We start from the raw sequence: 20,146 nt of genomic DNA on the forward strand, positions 1-20,146 counted from the left end.
GTAATAAAAAATTCTTGAAATCTTGAAATCTTGGTATAGCACAGGTAGATTATTTACCTGTATTTACCTGTTCACTAATAGGAAATATTGTGTTAGTTATAAGAATATTTAACAGATATATTTCCTGATTTTTATATTTACTGGAATTATGAATAAATATATACAAGATTCCAGTTATTACTTAATAAAAACACATCAAAATACATTAACTGAAAACCTGCTTTTATAAATTTCATATTAAATCAATTTTTGTACATTTTTACTATACATTTTTACTATACATTTACATACATGTACATGCATGTATGTTATATATATATTTCATAAAATAGAACTAAATTTAGCAAGCAATTTATGACAAATATAATCAGTAAAGACAGAGATCATGTATTACATTATCAAATATGCAAAAACAGATGCATAGCTGGGAATGAAAATATATAAAACGAATTAAGTACATGTACACATGGAATACTTATCACTGGTTAATCAAATCAATCATATTCATAAAATGCACACATGCACAAAGATACATGATATGAAACTAATATAATAGCACTAACTTACTATACGTGAATTATTGGAAAGTCCATAAAAAGCACAGATAATGAAAAGTCCATAATTTTAAGAAATCCTAGCAAAGCACCAAATAAAAATTTCATAACAAGCACATTTATCACAATGTCACTTTAAATGCAAAAGATGGGATGCTGTGTCGGCGTAGTGGATTACATCTATTGTACCATTCTCCAAGCGTTCCTTTAGTCAGTTAATTATAAGACGGCTGTTGATGTTACGGTAGCATTTTGCTCTTGGTCTCAGTTGTCCTCCTTCGTGTTGGATGCGCGTTATCTCGTTGCTGACTTGTATTTCCTGGACTGACGGTGGGTAGTTGTCTGACCGTGTTTTCTGTGTCGTCGTTCCAATCATCGGATCGAAGCTTGGTTACCTCCTCCTCCTCGTAGATTCTGGGAATTGGTTTCACTTCCTTCACGCAGCGGGTACGAATGGTCTCCATAATCTCCTGGGCGACGATCTTAGCATGGTCATGTGTGTGGTTGTGGGGATGGCGGCCGTTTCCAGTAGGGATGTTGTTTCGGGTACTAAGGGTAGCTGGACGATTGGGGATGGTACATCTCCAATATACACGCTCACCTCTGTTGTTCTTAACACAGTAAATGTATCCGTTGTAGGCGATGTTCTGTCTTCCAAATTTGTTCCGAAGAAACGTCACTTGAATGTGTGCATTTGCAATGTTGGTGGTTGATGGGGAATGTGTGAGACCTCACCCTCCACTTCCTTATATACTTACAATACATACAGCTTGGACAATCTCACTTGTTTAATCACCACAGTATCAATTAAGTGACGAACATTTAGGTTATGAAATGTATCCACTTTTTATTACCGGACAGAAAATGAATTTCTATTAATAGTGATTAATCGCTCTAGATCTGCAAACGGTCATCATTTAGATTCATTTTTATCAACTAGAAATATCAGTGGACCCAAGCCATACGGGGTTATCAAATAGAAACATAACTAATGATTATGTTTTAGGGGAAAATAATCTAATGAGTGATACTAAGTTATTAATAATTACACTGAAGACGCATTTATTGGTAAAAAACATTCTCTGAAAATAATGCTCCAATATGAATTTGCTTCAACCTAAATCAAATCAATTTAAATTTAAGTTTAAATTAATCAAAGCATTATGTATTTTGTATAGATCTAGCTGATGAAAATTGTATATATGATATGAAAAAAATGGCTAAAAATGATGTAAATAGACTATATCAAAGCTACATGTATATGACATTACTGTATATATGATACAGGTAATGTGGGAGAACACAGGTATAAACCAGGTAAAATATATATGAAACAGACTATAACTGCTATCACAACATTACTGCCTCTATTGTTTTTTTAAAAAGTGGGAGAAAGGAGAACACACCGCGAAATCTACTGTTACATATTTGCCTGGCTAGACATGTTCAAATAGAGCAGATACCGAACGGCTGTCTTTACTGATAACAGCCGACTGTGTGTCCATTCACACATACCGTTGTCGCCATTCTGTGCACTGTTTGTGGTAAGCAGTTGAACGATAACGCCATATTTAAATTATCGTTACCTGTTTCACCGTTATAATACGTTATCCAGTGCTGTAAGGGGATATTATTGTGTAGTTTTACTACGACATACCTCTCATCATACTTTGTGACTTTACATGGGGCTATTGGACTGAGAAGGTAGGTTTACTGGAGGAAATCCATTTTATATTTAAACATGTTCCTCCATATCATGTATATCTGATACATGTAGTTGTACACGAAGATATTAATTGAAGGGGATATACCAAAATAGTTCACGTCTAGCACGATTGCTCACCCGGATGAGAAAACATGTCGCAACAGACGCGATCTGATCATATATTGTCGTTTACCGTCCCATTCCCTGACATGTTCTGTAGGATGATAATCACACCAAGTACCTATAATTGTGTGCTGAAGTAAGTTCCGTATACTTAATTCTTTGCTTGATGATAATTGAAAATATTCCTGTAGTATATATTAGATTAAAATTATATGTGTTTTTGTCTGAACAGAAGTTCAAATCAACCGTATCTAATACTACAGTAATTACATGTAATTTCAAACATTATTGTTCGCTAAAAATTTCAATGAAACTGCTATTTGATCTCAAATATAAAAGAACATGTTATGACCTAAAAACATTGTCTATTTCAAAGATACTTCATGAAGTAAATTTAGCTAGCAACACACACGTGTGTTCGTGATGAAGTCCTTAAACAAAGCTACGAGACACAGGACGTTATCGGGTCATTAATGCGTACGAAGGTAGGGCATTGTGTCTCTCAGCATTAAGATCTACACAATATAGATATCGGTATCTTTTGTTTGTTTTGAGAGATAACATGTAGCAATATTTTAAAGTACAGTGTATAATTCTATTGAATTGACAACCCCGCTTATATCTCAAATCAAGACCTAAAACTTTGTCTGTCCTGGGTCCGGGACACATAACCATGACCTTATCAATTTATATACTCTGCTCGTGTTGCCAGAAGGATATATCTACCGTGCAAAACACAGACACAAATTCATTAAAACATCTGTTGGTATTATCACAATTTACAATGAATCTCTGAAACCATGTTTAATAGTTAGAAAAACAAAATCTGAATATGTGAAATGGGTGGAATTAAGTGGCGTGTTAACTGACGCTACTCTGCTAATAACAGCAATTTTAAGCTAAAAGGAATGATTTCTATTTGTAATTTAAATGTTTAACCTAAAATAAGTCATTTTCTAGAGAAAAAACAATTAAGGCTTTAATTGACATAAGACAAATGCAGTGCTATTATTCTGTAGTATTATATATTTACATGTTGTATAAAACATCTGTACTCACTTTGCTATGTAATTGAAATGTATTAAGATGTTGACCTCTTGTAACACACCTTGTGTGTCATGAGTGTAAAAAATAAAACTTGAAAGCTTGAAACTTGCTTATAGGGTGTGTTTACATCCCACCAGGGGTCTGACGATAAGTTACGCCTGAAGCATTCGATGAGATTGAGGATGAAATTACTTGTTAAGTACAAAATGATAAAAATGTGGCTTTAATTGGAGGTTTTAATGATAAAACACAATGTAAGCAGGATAATGTTATCTCGGATGAAAGTTTTATTGGATGTCTAAATTTGAGTGAAAAGATTAACTGTATTAACTTATGTTTATGAAAACCTCCAAGACATGGAATACCGCTTAAAAGGTACAGTAAGGATACAGCTAGAATGAACAGTTCTGGATATCGCTTAATTAAAATGTGTAAAGCTTGGTGTAAAGATGTAAATGTTGGGGAGACAACATGTAAATGGGCCAGTCTCGTGGACTATATGATTTTAGAAGCTCTGAAATAGTCGAAAATGATCCGTTATTTTCTGATACGCATAGTAGAATTAGAAGTTGATGTTACTCCCGCCAAGGACAAAGGTAAAAAAAAAGATATAGAATATATTGGAAAGTTTAAAATAGAAAAAAAGATGAGTTTGTACATGTTATTCAGCACATTGTATACGGAAGGTTAGAAAACAGTGATGAGTTACTGAATATATTTTTAGAATCACCCTGTGAAAATGTTCAAATTGCTAAGTTGTTAAAGAATTATCCAATGTGTTTAAAATTCTGCTAAAACGGTGTTTTGGGTAAGGAAATAGGTAAATAAACTGAAACAAAAAAACAGGCCAAGTAGACATATACTAAATACGAAATCCGTGGTTCACAAATGAGTGAATTAAAAAAAAGGAAAGAATCTCATAAAGTAAAAAACGAGTATATGTATAGCAAAACTGTTTGGAATAAAAAAAGGTTGAAGAAAATAAGTAAAGAATATCGACAATAAACAAAAATTATAAAATACATCATGAAAATATGGAAAAAGAAATAAGAAACGTAGCAAGGACTGATACGAAAGCCTTTTGGAAAACCAAATAGTTGATGAACAGATATAGATATAGAAAAGCTATAGGCCTAGGAGTATTTCAAAAATATTAACACTGGTGATGTAGAGGACCGATTTGATATAGAAAATAATTTGATGGAATATGATGTTATTTTAGACGGAGAGATTGTAGAGGAGGGGGAGGAGGTGGAAAAGAAGCGATAAGCCTCACTAATAATAAGGCATATGGGTCAAGTTCAAGTTCTTTATTTGCTGAAGTTTTACAACTTATGGCAATTACAGATAAGACAAAGACACTCACAAGGACACACTCACAAAGACTCGCACACACCATCTTCATCATCATCAATGACACTCACACTACATCATCATACTCACATTCATACACACGCCAGAACCTGTTTCACTCTCATTCACCCAGACAAGACAATATAATGGTATATTATATAATTTGTATTCAATAAACTGATATACAACATGTATATTAACAACATGACCTGTTCTAGTAATGACCTGTTAATAAATCTGCTCTACGTTTAAACGCTAGTGATAAATACTTTCTTAAATTATTAAGTTCTTTTGTGTTATCGATTTTGAGTAATTGAACGAATTTAAACATACTAGGCCTTTTGAAATAATATTGCTTTATAAATTTAGACCGGAGGTCTGAATAGCGATTACATTTAATTATACAATGAAATTCATCTTCTATATCATTTTCATTACATAAAATACATTTTCTTTCTTCTCTAGGTATATCTCTGTAACGGCCACGTTCAATGAACAGGCCACGAACACATGAACACATCTTAGAAATATGTTTTAGATAATTTAAATCAATTGCCTTATGAAGATATGGTTGCAATTTAATACTGTCCACTGAATGCTGATATATTATTCCTTTAGAAGAAGAATGAACTTTCTCTAGACAATCTTGACGAAAACTATCACATAATCGCTGCTTATATACTTCACTAGAATTAGTAATACTATCAGTCACAAACATGTATCCAAGGGCGACGCTTGAAAGATCATGTTTTAAGTTAAGGATCCAGGGGTCTTTATTTTCAACCATATCATCATAACAAGCTTTCAGCACACATTTATCAAAACGTTGTAATTTAATCCAATACTTAAATTTTTTAACTTTTTAACAGCTCTAGATGAGATCTTCCAAATTCAATATAAAGAAATGCAGAGTTTGTAGATTTTCCTAATCCTAATAATGATTTCTAAAATTCAATATGCAATTTTTCTATTTCGGGTGCTTTATGAAATCCCCACATTTCTGAACCGTACATTAACATACTATTGACAAACGTGTCAAAGACAGCAATATGAGATTATATATTAAAATAATCCTTTTTACATACATTTTTATGGCAAATAGTGCTTTTCGACCTTGTTCTGCCAGGTGTTTGGGGGGGGGGGGGGGGGGGTTGTTGTAAATTTTCCAATGCAATCGATTCTATGAGGAGAGCTGGATTATGGAAAAACTACAAAAGAGTCGCATTAATGGGGCAATTTCTAAAGTAATTAATATAAAGTCTGTACTTTCAAAGTCATGCGTAAAAATGTCTGGTAACAATCAGATAGATTCATGAGTAATATCGGTTTAAAACAGGGGGGCATTTGACTTGAAAGACTTTTTATGGAAAATGATAGGAATTGGTTACACACTGTTGACTATGTCTTGAATCAATTGGAATGTATGTGCGATTATTTATTTTACTGTATGCAGATGACACCGCTCCTCTGTCGGAACACCACAAGGGCTACAATCTGCATTGAATGCTTTTGAACTTTAGGCCTATTGTACAAAGTGGAAATTAACAGTAAACACACAGAAAACTAAAAATATGATATTGTCGAAAAGAACAAGTACTAAACAGTATAGGTTGTCGTTTGGTGGTAGCGAACTTGAAATACGGGATAATTTTACATACTTAGGTGTTACTTTCAACTACAATGGCGGCTTAACAAAAGCAAGAGAACGGCACACTGAATAGGCTCAAACATTAGAAATATAGCTTTACTAATTGGTTTCGTAATCAGTGTCTACAATATTTTTACACTCTGCAGGATTCTGGGGATTTGAAAATATTAATTTGATAGAAAGGTTTCATATACACTTTTAAGCGATAGCATAAATAATGACGGAACACTGCAATCCTCGTGTTATCTGTTTCCGCTCACTTAAGAAGCAGCCGCGATTTCGTACTCATATCGGTAGAAAACTGTTACGAATGACTGTCATATACATGTACACAATCTACTAATAGAAACAAAAAACTAGAAAACTGTATTTTAAAAACTCAGAACAATAATGTTTTTAACAAAGAGGTATGGCGGGTTGGTATGCCTATTTCCCCAAAGTTATGTTACGCTAGTGCGCGCATCCAACCGTGCACTGTTATGACGCGTCCTCGGGTATTTTTATACAGGTATACGTAGCTATATCGGAATCCTGTGTCTAAGAATAGATTATTGTAAACAGACGAATTTAAGGCCATGGGTATTAATACATGCGTTTAACGATAAAGGCTCAACGCAATGCTTATTTCACGTTTTTTATATTGATTTATAACAAATTATACGCTTATATGTAATACAAGATCGTCCAATCTATACGAAACAGTTTTGAACGGATTTAATTTTCATCACTACTACCTGCGTTCGGTAAATCGGTAGCATTCAGAATGAGTTCTGAGAAAGTATCCGATCTCGGGCGATAATCCGCATGTCGCACTAAATAGTAACGAAATTATTACTAACAAAACTGATAAATCAATAGGTATGTTATTAAAATGTAAACAAAATTCTCCATCGATTTGAAAAACAAAATATTGCTTTATTAAGGAAAATGATCACATGCCTAAATATTTAAATAAAAAAAAACTGAGGGAGGATTCGAACCTGCACCGTTTAATTTTTAGTCACAAGTAAACTGCGTTACACATTCGGCTACATAGAACATATCGATATTGGCAATTACAAACTGGATTTAACCCGAGAAACACCTGTCGCAGTATAAAGAAACTTGATCAACCCTGTTTTTCATTATTTGAGCACTTTCCCAAAGGAGGACCACTTTTCCGTAATACGATTTGTTTTTGCATATTACATCACGGTCACAAAAAATTTATTCAAAAGTTGGTCCAAAGATGGGAAAGTGTTGAAAGTATTTTTTAAGTCCGGGAAACCCCATCACTTCATAGATATAGTGTATATTTGCAGTATTATATTAGCAATACCGAATTTCTCAGCAGTTTAAAAATTCATATTCAATTGGTTCTATATCTTTTGTATGCATTTTTGATTCACGAAATGTTTTATTTCTTAATTTGTTTTCTTGTTTTCATAAATGCCGACTTAGGGAAATACGGGCAGTTTTCCGCCATACCTCTTTCTCCCGTCGGAAGTAACCTTCAAATGTTTCCGTGTGTTTATTTTGATTTAGTGTTCAAAGAAAGACACCTCGATTACGCTAAAAAGAAATTCTCCACATTGGACGTCTTGTTACATTAACATAACATTATCATGTCCATTGTATCTTCCTTTGCCTATTTCTTCCAAGCGGAATTACTTCACGCTTGTTATTATTAAATCTTAACTCGAAGTACTAAAACGTTCCAACTCTGATATAGCAATTAATGACTTATTCACACTGCCTCTGGGCTTTTTAGCCCAAGAAAACTAAATGTTTGGCCTTTCTGCTTTTAAGATATATTGTGACCTTGAACTAACTCTTTCCCCCTCAGTTTTGGTTTCGTAGAACTTCTCCAACCTCTTTTCTATATCTACAAACTTAGTGTAAATTTTCTTTTACAGGACATTGTGATATGCTATTTTCTTCATAAAGAGAAGAAGATTTCTCTTCTAACTGATTATCTTCGCCTTTTCATTTCCTGCGTGTTCGAGAGTTGTAATTTACACACTGCTTAGCATAACTGTATTAAATCCAAGTTTTTTTCTGTTGATTAAATTTGTATCATCACACTCTGCTTTACATCTATGAAAAACTGAACTAGTAAAACGAAATCCTCATCTTTCATCAGGCTTTTGTTTAGTCTGCATTAACCAGGACCCTGTTTGCTTATTTTACAATATAACTTTAAAGAAATAGCAATGTAATTTGTGATTCGTATTTAGTTATTCCTATATAGTGATACATATAGGTATACAGTCTATGTAATAACAAAACAAGTATTACATATCCAAATACCTTCTGTATTATCGCATCATGATATAACTAGTGTACATCAATCCATTAATTTTCTAGATTTTTGATAATTTGATTGTTCTATTTATTTAAGTCCTGAACTTTCACCACTGTTATATAAACATTTACACTGCAGTCGTATTACGACATGATATTATTTTTGCCATATTCACTTGCACGTGTAATTGCTTGGATATCACAATTCACTTAAAAAATGAGAAAGAAAATATACTGTAAACACCGCACGTATTATGCACGTATGAATAATGAATATCATCTTTATATTCTTACACAAATATTCGTTTGGATCCCACAATTTACCAACATAGGTTAAAATTTAAATTAAACATTCATTATTAGTCGCAGATATATAAACATCACCATATGAAATATAACGGAAGTATGCTGTACATAGTCATACAGCATGGTGTCTTATATTAAATGCATGTATATATTCAGCATCTTTCTTCACGCTTTAGTTAACCCGCTATGTTCTATACAGTGTCATTGGGCAACAGTTCGGTTAGTGTGTTAAACTAGACTAGATGCTTCTTTTTTAAATATTAGTAATATTCTAATATATTTCTTTTTTTGTTTTTATGCAATGCTAGTGTTTTGTGAAGGAGCGAAATGCTCTTCAAAAAGACAACCTGCTACTCTCTTCACTGTTCGGGTTACGCCCTTGACTTATAAATATACACGAATTATTCTAGTTCCCTTTATTTTTTATTGTTGCAGTTAGTGGTCATGTAACAGAGGCCGCCGATGCTCGAAGATGGATTTCGACAGATAGACATATGGCAGAAATCAGAAAGCGGAATATTTGAGAAATGGTCAGTTTCGTGTATCAATCGGATGTTGATTCTTTTTTGAAATGCTATAGAGAGTGTACCAGGTGATATTTATAGCTGTGGAGTAAACATAAAGGATGGTCGTGCATATGCCCGAGTTTCTAAAAACGTGTTTTTGTTTGATACAGAGAAATGGGTTTCTTTAGAAACATTACAAAGATGTTGCCCTCAGTTTTTCGTTATTTATACTTGATTAAAAGAAGATGTACTAAATCATGTCTAGTGCTCTTCATGTTGATAGTTGTAGCATGTATGGTATATGGATACATCACTTATATGAAAACGCCAGAGTACGTGTTTATTCATAAGGATATTCATAGTGAATGCATCTTACCTGATATTGACATAAATGACCCTACTATTAACAAATACTATAGCTGGCATCCTCAACCGCTCGAGTGCGACCCCACCCCGTCGCTCACCTTGGTGGACAAATCTGGATACTTAAGATTTAACGACAGTATATATAAGCCGTCACAGAATGCCACATTAAAGTGTGTGTACAGCACGATTAACCTTGTGACCGATTTCAAGGTCAACTTTGAAACTGAAATAGCTTTCTCAGGTCCCGTTGACGTGCCAGCAGATTGCTTTATAGTACGGTGTCGAAATCCGTCCGGAAAAGTGGTCTATGAAAACCTTCATCAGAAAATAGACCGAAAATCAAAAGAAAAAACAAGAGTGATAAAAGAGGAAACAGATGAAGATCTCAGTGTATTTATGTTTGGAATAGATTCTGTTTCGCGTTTAGGAGCTATTCGGAAACTTCCGAAAACTGTGAAATATTTAACAGAAACCCTCGGAGGGCATGTTCTGAAAGGCTACAACAAGGTTGGTGATAACACGTTCCCTAATCTAGTACCTTTACTATGTGGGAAATCCGTGGAACAATCTAAAGTCGATTACCAAAAGGCATTTTCTGACAGCTACCCCTTTATCTGGTATGAGTTTGAGAAACAAGGATATGTCACAATGCATAGCGAGGACTGGCCCGAGATAGCCACATTTGATCATTCGGTACCGGCAGGATTTTCTAAACCGCCTACGACCCATTACAGCAGACCTTTATGGTTGGCGATGCGGAAGATTCAGCCAATGCAATATATGATAGATCAGGTGTTTATGTTTTTTGAATCGAAGGCGATGAAGATGAAGACGTCCTCAGGAATGTGTTACGGAAACCGGCCAAACCACATGTTAGTCGTTGATTACTTCAAGAAATTCGTGCATGCATACAAAGGAAAGCGAAAATTTGCATTTGCTTGGCTCAATGAGCTGGCGCATAATTACGTAAATTTTCTAGAATACGGAGATAACGATTTCATGGAGCTGCTGAAATGGCTGCATATGGAGGGACATATGAACAAATCCGTTCTTGTTTTCTACAGCGATCACGGATCAAGACAGGATGAAATACGAAACACATATGTAGGGCGAATCGAAGATAGGATGCCGTTTATATCAATAGTGCTACCGGAAGTGTTAAAAAAGAGATATCCAGAGATTGTTGAAAACTTAAAAGCAAATGAGAAAAAACTTACAACGGTATTCAATATACACGAGGCACTTCGAGACGTATTACATAAAAGGTATGGTGGTCGGGCGAGTGACGTCAGAGGCAATGACCTGGCGCCGCAGTCTATTAGCATCTTCAAACGCCTCCCTGAAACGCAGTCGTGTGCAGATGCAAAGATTCCTGAGACTTATTGTGCATGTTACGCATCGCATCCTATTGATAAATCAGCACCAATTGTAAAAACAATTGCAAACTTTCTACTACAATCTATTAATGAAATTCTACTTCCGGTACGCGATAAGTGTGCTAAGTTGTCCTTATATACGATTATAGAAGCAAGGTCTATCGAAAATAGTCTCGAAAGGAAAGTTGATAAAGAAACCAAGTTCACTTTGCTTAGTTGGATATTGACTCCCGAACAAAAGAATGACCAAACATATCTGATCGTGATAAGAACCGTCCCCGGGAACGCGACATTCGAGAGTACGGTGAGGCAGACTGACAAGGGTGTATTGAAGATACTGGGTGATGTTTCCCGAACTAATCCCTACGGTACACAGTCCGCCTGTATGCATAAAAGGTATCTCAAGGCATTCTGCTTTTGTACAGTAGCATACAATGCCTCTCCTAAAATTTAAGTCTAAAGTTGTTTTTTCTAAAGTAAAGTTTAATACTCTATATATGGGGAAATAATTGTGTTAAACACTACCATTTGTTTAACGTTTACATATTTTTTTAAATTAAAGCTCAATGTATATGGATATAGAAATGAAACGATTGATACCTCACGATGCGATACGGTACGAATCGCAGTACGATGTACGATGCTTACGATACAATACGTATCAAGGTATCTGCTTTAAAAGTCGATTTTTAAAGGATAGTGTGCAATTTTGAAAATGGTAGCTATTATCAAAAGATATTTTAAAAGTTTTCTAGTATTTGTTGTTATGACTTCACAGTGGACCAAATCTTTACTGAAGGATTCCAAAGCAATAATAACAACTTTTAGAAATTAATAACAAGGGCTGGTTGATGAATTCATTACTGTTAGTGTGTCTCGATATCTCGATAAAGGCAAACGAAACCTTCTGATTCGATACTCGAGAAAATATCCCGTTATGAAACAATTCCATTAATCGTTGCAGCCCTAAACTATATGTTGTATAAACAAAATTGGATTGAATTTTTTTTATATTTTATAGATACAAGAAGGACATAAAAACTCACCTCTTCACGGTTGCATATTAGGCTCTTTGCCTAGACGTCGTGTACAACCCTTTATTTTTTCATTTATGTGCACAATGAGATGATTATCTTCTTGCTTAATGTATAATGGTGATTGTAGGCCTTTTTTGCCGGAATCTAGTGAACAGTCGCTTTAAACCATGTCTTTTTGATAGTAACTTATTGGTTTATACCCATAGATCAAATCGGTGAATTGAACCAAGAGTGGGATTGAAATATTTAGTGCTATATAATGCTATGTTAACGTGACGTCATTGTTCAGCTTTGATAGTCTTTGTTCCAGCATTATTCAATTCAGGTTTTGCATGGCAAACTGGACATACAACCAGATAAGGATGAGTATTTTTTCCAGAAATATATAGATATGTTACAACAGTATACATCACTGTCAGAAATTCAAAAAATGTCTCGCGTGATCGTACACATTCTCCCGTGGGCTACACCAGGCTTTTGTAACCTGTAACGATCCACAAAGAAATATAATAGTTTTCTCCATCTTAGATAATTAAGCCAGGTTAATAGCCCTCACAAATCATCCCACACGTGCAATACCTCGCTTTTGACCTTGTTGTTGCGAGTCCGCCAAAGCGTGGGAGTTATGGTTTCTGTCCCCTGACCGTGAAAAGTCCTAAAGTTGGCTGTGAAGACTGATCAGCCCTTTGACCGTATAACGTTATCAGATGACTTATGCATGCTATGACTCATTCACGAAAATGCCATTTATATTTGCATAGCATATAGGTGACCTTATCGCATTGCTTATCGATTAGATGTCGATCTGCATTCCGTCCGCCGTTAAGCCGTCCAGATTTAATGTAATGAATGTTCTTTTAGAAGTATAAAGTTTTATGATAAATGAAACTAATTAAGGTATAATGTTAATTATATCGACAATACCGCAATAATATATTGTTATGGTTCGATGTTTAGTCAGTGTTCAATATATAGATAACAGCGTACTAGATACTTTTCCATATTGCTATACTTTAACGCTATGACCTTAGACTATTACTGCCAACTGTGTGATTGTGTATATTTGTGTGTGTACTATTATTCTGGAATAAAACCCACACCTGTACTATATTAATACTTATCTACATGGTTTAAGGATCCCGTACCACTGCTTAAAACTGTAACTGCTCATCTAAACACGTTTTTAACATGACAAAATTATAAATTCATTTCTGAAAAGAAACTTATGCCTCGGGCAACTTTGCTTTAAATTGTATTCAATGAAATAAAAATTGTAATCAATAAACGTGTTCTAAGAATATTCTAACAGACCAACCGAATCCTACTTGGGACCCAGACCCTGGAACTCCCATCACAGTACATAGGCTCTGGGTAACCGAGCTTTCTGACCAGCTGATGGTCTCTTGTTAAGTCCTAGCAACTTCAGTTATATACAAAACTGAAATTAAATGGAGGTTTTACTTGGTATAAAAAAACGATGGATTTTTTTAGTATTTCGTCTGTAACGGGACAGTGATCCTTTAATGTGACTTCTTTTAAGGATCCCTGTCGAACTGTTCTGTATATTTTACTATAACAGTAACCTCCCCTTAGGTTCCGTATGTTTATGCATGTAACTGAAGCACAATTCGGACAAAAGACTTTCGTTGACAAGGAAAAAATACGGTTAGTGCGATAGTATAATAATCTGAAGTCAAGGGTTCGAATCCCGGTCTGGCCCTGCTAATTTTTATACTCCGAACAACTGTTGTTGATTAATTTTGTTTTATTTCATCTTAATGACTTAACATTAGAGTCCCGCAAGGCATGGATTTCTTATCGGCAATATTTGATTAAAGCTATACTCTTGTCGGAAAAACACTTTCCTGAACTCAGTTACAGTGTTTGGCAGTGTAACGGATATCCGGCGAGTGTGAGAAGGAGTGCTAGGATTATGTGAATAATGGTTTTACTTACTTTGGATATTAAATTATATTGAAGTGAAATTAATTTCGTTTGCTCTTACTTAACGTAGTTGTTAATTTCCTCCTCCCATTATATGGTGACATATTCCTGCCATCCATAATGTCGCAAAATATCTCGTAAAGCCATTTATAATTAACATGTTAATGTTTATGATAACCCAATCCTCCCTGAGAGATACATTCTGATATATCTCACGTAATGATGACATCTAAACGACGTAATATCTAGTTAAATACAGTTTAGTGACATAACTGATGTCAATTTAGGTCTTTTATGTTTTCGTAGAATTTAATCCGGATGGCATTTTTTAACAAATACGACGTCTTTGCATTTTAATGGGATTGTTCTTTTTGCCAGCTGCCTAGTCTTCTATATATTCCAAAGCCATGATTTAGCTAAAATCGAGAGCATTATGCATTATAGAGCTTGGCAGCGTTAAATCTTTACATTGCAGTGTGATTTTTTATGTACTATATGTAACTGTGGGACAAGCGACGCAGCCTTACCCGGCACTGACAATACAATAGTACAATCTATACAGTATATACATATTTATTTACACTATATATAAAGATAACGTACAACACAGATTAATATAATATATACTCACTCACACTCACAACACACAAATAAATACAGTCTAAAGGAAATGTTCTGTCAAATCCAGATCCTCTTCTGTTAACTATCCTAAACTCCTCTGGAACTAGAACAAAGTCTACCTCACACCAGCCATGAGTTAGGGTTGGCTATCCCATTGGACAGCGTCAAAACATGCAAGTGTTTACACACGTCCACCATCTAGAAGGGTGGCCCAATCTACTGGCACTGTAGACAAATTGGGTGGTCTTACACAATAGACCATCGACTTCAGTGTAAGTCCTCCTCTATGCAAAGAAACCGATTGCTATCTTAGGATATGTCGTCCTCAATCGATCATCGACTTCAGTGTAAGTCGTCCTCTATGACAATAAACCGCTGGCTATCTTAGGATGTGTCGTACCGCCGCTGTATCACACCCAAATTACCCGGTTATGTTCAGATCTGTCTCGTGTGTCGGCTGGTCTGTTCAACAGATGATCCTCCAGATAATCCCAGGTTAGAAAGCTGGCAAAAGATGGAAAATATGACAGAAGATGAGGAAAATCCATATAAATTCACGTAATGTGAATGTCACTTCACATATTTTAACTACACATTTATTTCACCCACGCGCTTCCTCGCTTAGATCTCCTTGTGTTGATTCGTGTTCATGTTAGAGCTGTTGTTTATTGATAAAATATTTCGATGGCCCAAAAGCAAACATTTTCTTCGGTAACTAGGTATATATAGGTTAGCCATTTTGCTAACAAACAGAAGTTGTAGGGCATAGGAATATTACATGATTCCCACAGTGACAAGATGCATTTCCATGTTTATTGTACGTGTGTTATATCGTTTTTATTGAACGGATTTTTATTACACGGAAACAGCCTGTATTATATAATAAAGAATGATACCACTTTAATAAATCTGTCCCTCCCGTCCCTCACGGTCCCACTACAAACACAACACATTACATCTCCAGCACACATGCAGGCATACACACATACATATGGGTAGATATTAGCCAGGTGGCATATGGCTAGTAGTAAGCGCCTGATAAAGCAGCTCCTGCAAATTTCTCAAAATTGTATTGATTAATGTATGTGCTAATTGTATTACTTGTATATATATGTACTGTAAAGCGCTTTAGAGTGGCTTATGTTAGCTAGATAGGGCGCTATATCAAATGCTGTATATTATTATTATTATTATTATATAAAATGTTAACACCAAATCTGTCACTCCTGCTATAAAATGTTATCCTACCCCAAAGCTGTCCCTTCCGTTATAGACTGTTACCCTAAACCAAATCAGTACCTCCCGTTATAGAATGTTACCATACACCAAACCTGCCCCTCCCGTTATAGAATGTTACCCAACATCAAATCTCTCACTCCCGCTATAAAATGTAACCCCCCAAAAAATGTGTCCCTCCCGTTATAGAATGTTACCCTTTACTAAACATGTCTCTCCAGTTATAAAATGTTACCACTCACCAACCTTTCCCTTCCATTTGGAATGTAACCCCATACCAAATCCGTCCCTCCTGTTATAAAATGTTACCCTACACATACTCTGTCCCTCTCGTTATAGAATGTTACTCTACACCAAACCTGTCCCTCCCGTCAAAGAATGTACATTGTAACTCCCACCAAATCGGTCCCTTCCGTTATATAATGTAACCACCACCAAATCTGTCCCTCCCCTTATAGAATATTACCCTACATCAAACCTATCACTCCCTTTAAAGAATGTTACCCCTTACCAAACCTGTCCCTCTTGGTATACAATTTTACCCAATACCAAATCTGTCTTTCTGTTATACAAGGTTACCCAGCACCAAATCTGTCTATCCTGTTATACAATGTTACCACACATAAATAATGTTACTCCACACCAAATATGTCCCTCTCGTTGTAAAATGTTACCACACACCAAATCTGTCCCTCCCCTTGTAGAATATTACCCTCATTCAAACATGTCCCTCCCTTTAAATAATGTTACCTCACACCAAATCTGCCACTGTCTATCCTGTTATACAATGTTACCCAACACCAAATCTGTCTTTCCTGTTATACAATGTTACCCAACACCAAATATGTCCCTCTCGTTGTAAAATGTTACCACACACCGTATAGGTCTCCCCCGTTATAGAATGTTACCCAACACCACATCTGTCCCTCCCGTTATAGAATGTTTCCCAACACCAAATATGTCCCTCCCGTTATAGAATGTTTCCCAACACCAAATATGTCCCTCCCGTTATAGAATTTTACCCCAACACCAAATATGTCCCTCCCGTTATAGAATGTTTCCCAACACCAAATATGTCCCTCCCGTTATAGAATTTTACCCCAACACCAAATATGTCCCTCCCGTTATAGAAAGTGACCCTACACCACATCTGTCCCTCCCGTTATAGAATGTTACCCTACATTAAATATGTCCCTCCCGTAATATAATATTACCACCACACCAAAATTTGCAAATATTTGAATTACTATGACCATATTTCTCTTTCTGTGTAATGAGGCCACTTTTAAATAGTTCCTGCTCGGTAAGTAGAATTTGACCCCTACGCCAAATATTTCGATTGGGTTGTAGAAAGTGATATCCATTCTAATCTTCCCCTCACATGAGTTACTGCGCATGACAGGCAGGTGAATGGACGTCTCAGGTATGTGCTCTGATTTTTTTTTGATATTTTGAGCATTCTACGGACATTTAATTTATGGAAACCGGACAATTAACAGACTGAGTGGGTNAAAATACATAGTAATCGAGTTTACTGCACATGTACACAAGTAAAATACATATTAATCGAGTTTACTGCACATATACACAGGTCAAATACATAGTAATCGAGTTTACTGCACATATACACAGGTAAAATACATAGTAATCGAGTTTACTGCACATGTACACAAGTAAAATACATATTAATCGAGTTTACTGCACATATACACAGGTCAAATACATAGTAATCGAGTTTACTGCACATATACACAGGTAAAATACATAGTAATCGAGTTTACTGCACATGTACACAAGTAAAATACATATTAATCGAGTTTACTGCACATATACACAGGTNACAAAAAAATGAACAAAAAAATAACTTTCTAAACCATGTATACAGTAGAACAGGGATCGAATTATCTACCAGAGGTTGAAAATGCTACATATAAATTTATAAAAAGCTCAACCTGTCTCTTATACCTGAAAAAATAACCATACTTATTTATAATTTTACTGTAGTGGAATTTTCCCGGAAATCAAGGGGAATGCATCTTTAAGGAAACACAAAATTTATCCAGATTAAATCTATTCCGAGAATTGTTCATGAATTCATGTAAGTACTTTCGGTTTCTCGTTTGTATTTATTCACATACCATGGTTGACATGTTGTGATTGACATCAGAGCTAGCTGTCTTTGTCTAAAAAGATATAAAACACCTACCTATTTCAAGGTAAGTATATTAGTTCGATAATATTACATATCTTCCTTATGTCTGTTGTAACGTGTGTGCTTATATTCCGATGGCATATATAACGTGGATAAGGAAACAATATATGCCGCCGCCTCGGCATATGAGTTCATTGTTGTTGGTTGGGAGGCGCAGTAACGTACTCGCCTTTCACAAAGGCGGCCGGGTTCGGTTCGTCCGTCCGTCCGTCGTCCGATGTCCGTCCGTCCGTCAACTTTTCTTTTCCTTTAAAACGCTACTTTACAGAGAGGCGCCCAATAGGGGAAATAGAGGTAAACCTTTAAAAATCCTTTCTTCTACCGTAGGTATACATGGATTTAATCCTAATTTAGTCTGAATCATCCTTGGGCCAAGGGGGCACACTTTTGTATTAACGGTGGATGTGGCCCCCCTGGGGGCAGAGGTGCGGGGCCCAATAGGGAAAATAGAGGTTAAACTTTTAAAATCATTCTTCTATTGTAAGGATTAAGGGAGTTTATCCTAATTTAGTCTGAAGCATTCTTAGGCAAAGGGAGCTTAATTTTAAATAAACGGTGCGTGTGGCCACCCCTGGGGGCAGAGGAGTGGGTCCGAATAGGAGAAATATACGTACGGTAGTCTTGTGGTAGGACGCCGGGCTCGTAACCGAAACGGTAGCGGTTTGGAGTCATGGCACGACACTTAGTTGTATCTTTGAGCAAGATACTTTACTCCGCCTGTTCCAGTCTACTCAGCTGTAAATGAGTCCGTGGTTGGGTAGTGCTAGAATTGTAGAATGCTAGCTGTGAGAACCGAAATGGCAGCACCTGCCGTATGCCCCCCATGAAGTTGAGAAAGATATTGACTGGTTGCAAAGGCCCTATAACCACAGATACTAATTTGTGAACTGCTTTTAGACGACCTACCAACTAGGTTGTGATAAAGCGGGACATAAGAAACTCGAATGGATTTTATCCTAATTTGGTCTGGAGCATCCTTGGGCCAAGGGGACTCAATGATGTATAAACGTTGGGTGTGGACCTTCTGGGGGCAGAGAAGCGGGGCCCAATAGGGGAAATTGAGGTAAAACCTATAAAATCCTTCTTCTACTGTTATGTAGCTATAGGGATTAAGAGATTTTATCCTAATTTGGTCAGGAGCATCCTCGGACCAAAGGGACTTTATTTTGTATAAACGGTAGGTGTGGCCCCCTTTGGGCAGATGGGTGAGGCTGAATAGGGGAAATAGAGGTAAATCTTTAAAGGCCGATCTTTAAAATCCTTCTTCTACCATAGGAATTAAAGGGTTTCATCCCAATTTGGTCTTGAGCATCCTTGGGCCAAGGGGACTCAGTTTTGTACAAAGGAAGGGTGAGGCCCCTCTGGATGCTGAGAGATGTGGGTCCCAAAAGGGAAATTCGAAGTTTAAAACTTCAAAATCTTTCTTCTTCTGTACCATTGGAGGGATTTTATGTAATAAGAAAAAAATAACATAATTGCTTTATTATCTAGGTAAGCGATACAGGCCCTCTGGGCCGCTGCTTGCAAATGCCGTGTGTATGAGTATATTCTAAAGGAGAAGAACGACACTACACGTACGTGGGTGGACGTATAAACCAGGTACCGATTTGAAATTGTTATATAATAATCGCTATAACCAGGTAAGCACATGGCGGGTCGTCACGCTTCGGTGGTTAGCGGTGTCTGGTTATTACGTTCTAGTTATTTAGAAATTGAAATTGAAATACATATATGCATATAACATTCTCTAAACATAATTAGTATGTATATACGGCAACATCCATACCTAGGCCTGTACATGTGTAATAGGAGTACATGTATACACGACG

The 20,146-nt window shown here is 36.0% G+C and overlaps 1 protein-coding gene across 9 annotated transcripts in view; it reads left to right on the forward strand.

Annotated features, from left to right (window-relative positions):
- The first annotated feature begins 1,932 nt into the window (after positions 1–1,932).
- LOC110453777 (stimulator of interferon genes protein-like) overlaps positions 1,933–20,146 on the forward strand; it is a 45,701-nt gene continuing 27,487 nt past the window's right edge. For 3 of the 9 annotated variants that reach the window (XM_021502916.1, XM_021502922.1, XM_021502921.1), the window contains exon 1: positions 18,226–18,321. Coding sequence is in view for 4 of the 9 variants with exons in the window: in XM_021502912.1 (XP_021358587.1) it covers positions 9,700–11,721 (2,022 nt within the window). In the remaining 5 variants the exon portion in view is untranslated. Of the gene's footprint in view, positions 2,259–2,381; positions 2,519–9,454; positions 13,949–18,225; positions 18,322–19,808; positions 19,917–20,146 lie in introns of those variants that run through there. The other 6 variants (XM_021502915.1, XM_021502918.1, XM_021502912.1 and 3 more) reach the window with 6 other exon arrangements.

This window comes from Mizuhopecten yessoensis, unplaced genomic scaffold (genome assembly GCF_002113885.1).
Source record: "Mizuhopecten yessoensis strain PY_sf001 unplaced genomic scaffold, ASM211388v2 scaffold7507, whole genome shotgun sequence".
Classification (NCBI taxonomy): Eukaryota; Metazoa; Mollusca; class Bivalvia; order Pectinida; family Pectinidae; genus Mizuhopecten; species Mizuhopecten yessoensis.